The 3409-nt window shown below is 47.2% G+C and overlaps 1 protein-coding gene across 1 annotated transcript in view; it reads right to left on the bottom strand.

Moving 5' to 3' along the window:
• The window catches only part of PCOLCE2 (procollagen C-endopeptidase enhancer 2), a 45392-nt gene extending 44777 nt beyond the window's left edge, over nucleotides 1-615 (bottom strand). Inside the window, exon 1 of the mRNA XM_006027283.1 lies at nucleotides 479-615. Within this exon, the coding sequence (XP_006027345.1) occupies nucleotides 479-615 (137 nt within the window). The remainder of the gene's footprint in view (nucleotides 1-478) is intronic.
• Nucleotides 616-3409: the final 2794 nt, after the last annotated feature.

The following is a 3409-nucleotide window of genomic DNA, read 5'->3' as shown; positions in this document are numbered from 1 at the left end:
CTCGGGGCCCTGCTGCCCTCGGCCCGGCGGGGGCGGCCCGGGGCTCCGTCCCGTCCCGCCTGAGCGCCCGTGGCCGTGGGAGAGCCCGGGCCCGTCCCGACTGTTCCCAGGACGCTGGGGTCTGCTCGCGCCGCGCTCAGCCCGGCTTGGCAGGAGGATCGTGATGGCACATGAAGCGTCTTGTATCCGCACGAGGCAGCTGCCGAGGGGGAGGTTGTGCTGCGTGAGGGGCCAGCGCGTCCTTCACCCAGTGTCACCTCTTGGGCATCACGTTTTGCAGTTCAGTCACTTGTGAAATGTCCCGTCCAGTTCTGCGGGGCAAGGGGATGTGGTGACTTGCCTCGCACCTGGGAGCCCCAAGAAAGGGAGTTCCCGGCTCTCTAGTCCCCAGAGCGCTCCCACCTGGCATTGACTTTGCATCCACACCATAGATAGGAGTACCTGGACATGTCCACAAAAGAGATCTGAATCAATGTACCTGATCAGGAATCCTTTCAAATCCATCTTCCTCCTCCTGAGAAACGACCAGCTACTCTTTGCAGACCAGTTTTTTCCAGGTTGTAATGTGGCTTGCCAATGTTGTTTATACAGAACATGAATGAACTCTGTCATCATCTCTACAAGCAAGCAGGGCTTTGTCAGTACTTGTAAAACGGCGATACAAGTTCGTGGTCTCATTTGAACTTTACAGGGAGCTAACAGTTGCTTCATTTTATCACTGGTAAATTTTAACTCACCAGAATAAAGTAACATTTTACATCTAACTGTGAAAGGGATCGTCTTTAAGGCCACCTTAGTAAAGTTAAGCATCTATGTGATGTACCTACACATATGCACATATACATAGGCAGCATATATGTAGGATTAGGGTCCAAGTTGATTAATCAAGAAAAGTAATGAACATCTAAGCCAGGGGTGGGCAAAATGTGGCCCGTGGGCCAGATTTGGCCCGCCAGGCCATTCTATCCGGCCCACGGGGCCCCTAAAAAATTTAGAAAATTAATATTTATCTGCACCTGGCTGCCTGTCATGAGGCCTTTGATGGTTTGCCAAAACTCGGTAAGTGGCCCTCCACCTGAAATAATTGCCCACCCCTGACTAAGCTTTAGTGTTCTTTCCATGCATAGGAAAGCAACTGAACTTGCTATCTTTTTTAAATAAAAATTTACCAAAGTCACATTAGTAATAAACATATTTTACATGGAACTAAAGGTGCAACATTATACAACTTAAATACCTTGCCCTGTATGCCTATTATCTTATACTATTATATCATCTTTATATTATTTTATTGAAGTAAGAAGACTACATAGTATGAAAACATGGAAAATAGTTAAATAAAATTGCTTGGACAAAAACCCACATTTTTACCTAGATTTTATGTTATCTGTGATAGTTCAAGGCTAATATATATCCAATTATTTATTAATTTCACAGAACGATGATCTTTTTAGGATCACAATAGTGACACTATGCTGTATAAAGCATTCTGGTACAGCCAACTGCAGACTGATGAAAGAAACCAGACAAAACTGCAGTTGTTCAGAACGTCATTCTCCAGGTAGAAGGGCAATGCTATAAACTTATTTACTGATTTATTAGCTTATTTTGTTGTATGTTAAGCACTTCACATGCTTTCCACTGCACATAACACAAATAAGGAAATACCATGCCCCTAAAAGCCTTAAAGACTAAACTACACAAAGATGACTAGATGCTCTATGAGACCTGTAGGAAATGTCTTATGAACAAAGAATTTACAAGCACAAGTTATTGGTGCGCTGTCCTCAGTATGGCACCAAATTGGACTAATGGGGATTAGTATCTTTTGGCGACATGGAAGAATCAAATCATTAGGAAAATATGAACAGCAAGAAATGAGAGTCTGTCCACTGCCGTAGCAACAAAGTTCAGCACCTGGGGCAAAGCCTGCAGTGGCAGCCTGCCCTCACCCCGTGCGCTGACCAGGGGGGCATGCCCCCCCATGCTTGCCCAAGAGTGCACGCAGCAGCAGGACCCACCCTCCCCTCATTCGCGTACCCCTGCAAATGAGCAGCTTGCAGCTCCATCTCACACCCTGCCCCACCTGGGCAGTGCCTGTTGGCACCCTTTCACTTCATCTGTCACACAGGGATTAAGAGGTTCCACTCATCACAAGGGTATCACAGAGAAGGTCTGTCATAGGTACACTAAAAGACCTAACAGGACTTAAATAGGTAACAAGATCTGAGCTGTGCAGGGCCTTGTGAAGGGCCCAGGACATCTTGATATAATGGGTCAGTAGTTCTCAATGAAAGTACCAAAAGATCTTTTCAAGGGTGTTGCAGTGCCAGCTTCACTGCCACCAGGCAGAACTGTCCTTTCTGCCTCTCCACAAGGCATGTTTGGAGTCAGGCCAGGAAGCAGCTGCAGTAGAAGCAGGCACTCCTGCCTCAGGCAGGGAACCCCTTCTTGCCACAGCTGCTTCCCAGTCTGGCTCTAGACAACCAGATTGGAGGACAATGATGAGGAGAGTAGCAGCAACAGCAGCTGCAGATCCTCCAGCAGGAACAGCAGTGACAATGGATGAACTGAGACTTTAAACCCCATAACTGGAGAATGGACTAAGGGACTGTGTTTGGGGTAGGGAGGCTGGCAGGCAGTTGTGTGGGAGTGCAGGCCTCTGGGTATGTGTTTTGTAATGGGTTTATGTGTTTTGGGGTGTGAGTGAAGGTATGTGATCAAAGGCTACTAGAAGTTATAGATATATATGTCACCTGGGCGGTACTCTAAGAGGTACCCCCTCTCCAACTGAAGGGATCAGAGCAGGTGCACAAGCTCCGTGGGAGGTGTAGGGACCCTCCTCCCCCTATAGAGCGGAGCCAGATCACTAATGGGGACTTAACCATATACCTTTTAATGAGAGAACAATACTGGGAACATAACCAGTATAAACCAGGGGGTATAGGGGACACTACAACACCCCGAGGGGGCAGGATTCAATAAAGGTTTGATGAGTACAATCATAGGCATATTCGTCTAGTTAACAAAAGACAGGGTTAATAAAATATAAAACACAAACAGCAGAACAAACAATACTGGTTGGCGAAATATAAAAGGCACAAAATACAAAACGTCAAATAACAAGGAATATAGGGCCTAGGTACCTGGAGGTGGGGAAAGAGGGGAAAACACAATGACCCCTTTCCACTGCAACAAGAACTTCTCCCTGTCACTTCACTCACCCCCAGCTAGGACTTAAACTTAGATCTCCCACATGGTAGGCAGAAACTCTACCACACAGCCTGCAGTGCTAGTCCTACTCTAACCTGCTAGGGGTCTTGACCTTCCCGGAGCCCCGGCCTCACATCAAGCTGCCTGGCCTCTTATTGGAGGAGCTGGAAGCAGAGCTGAGAGCCTCTCAGGTCAC

Source organism: Alligator sinensis, unplaced genomic scaffold (genome assembly GCF_000455745.1).
Source record: "Alligator sinensis unplaced genomic scaffold, ASM45574v1 scaffold846_1, whole genome shotgun sequence".
Classification (NCBI taxonomy): Eukaryota; Metazoa; Chordata; order Crocodylia; family Alligatoridae; genus Alligator; species Alligator sinensis.
Note: the sequence above shows the minus strand (reverse complement) of the source record. Positions and strands in the feature narration are given on the sequence as shown.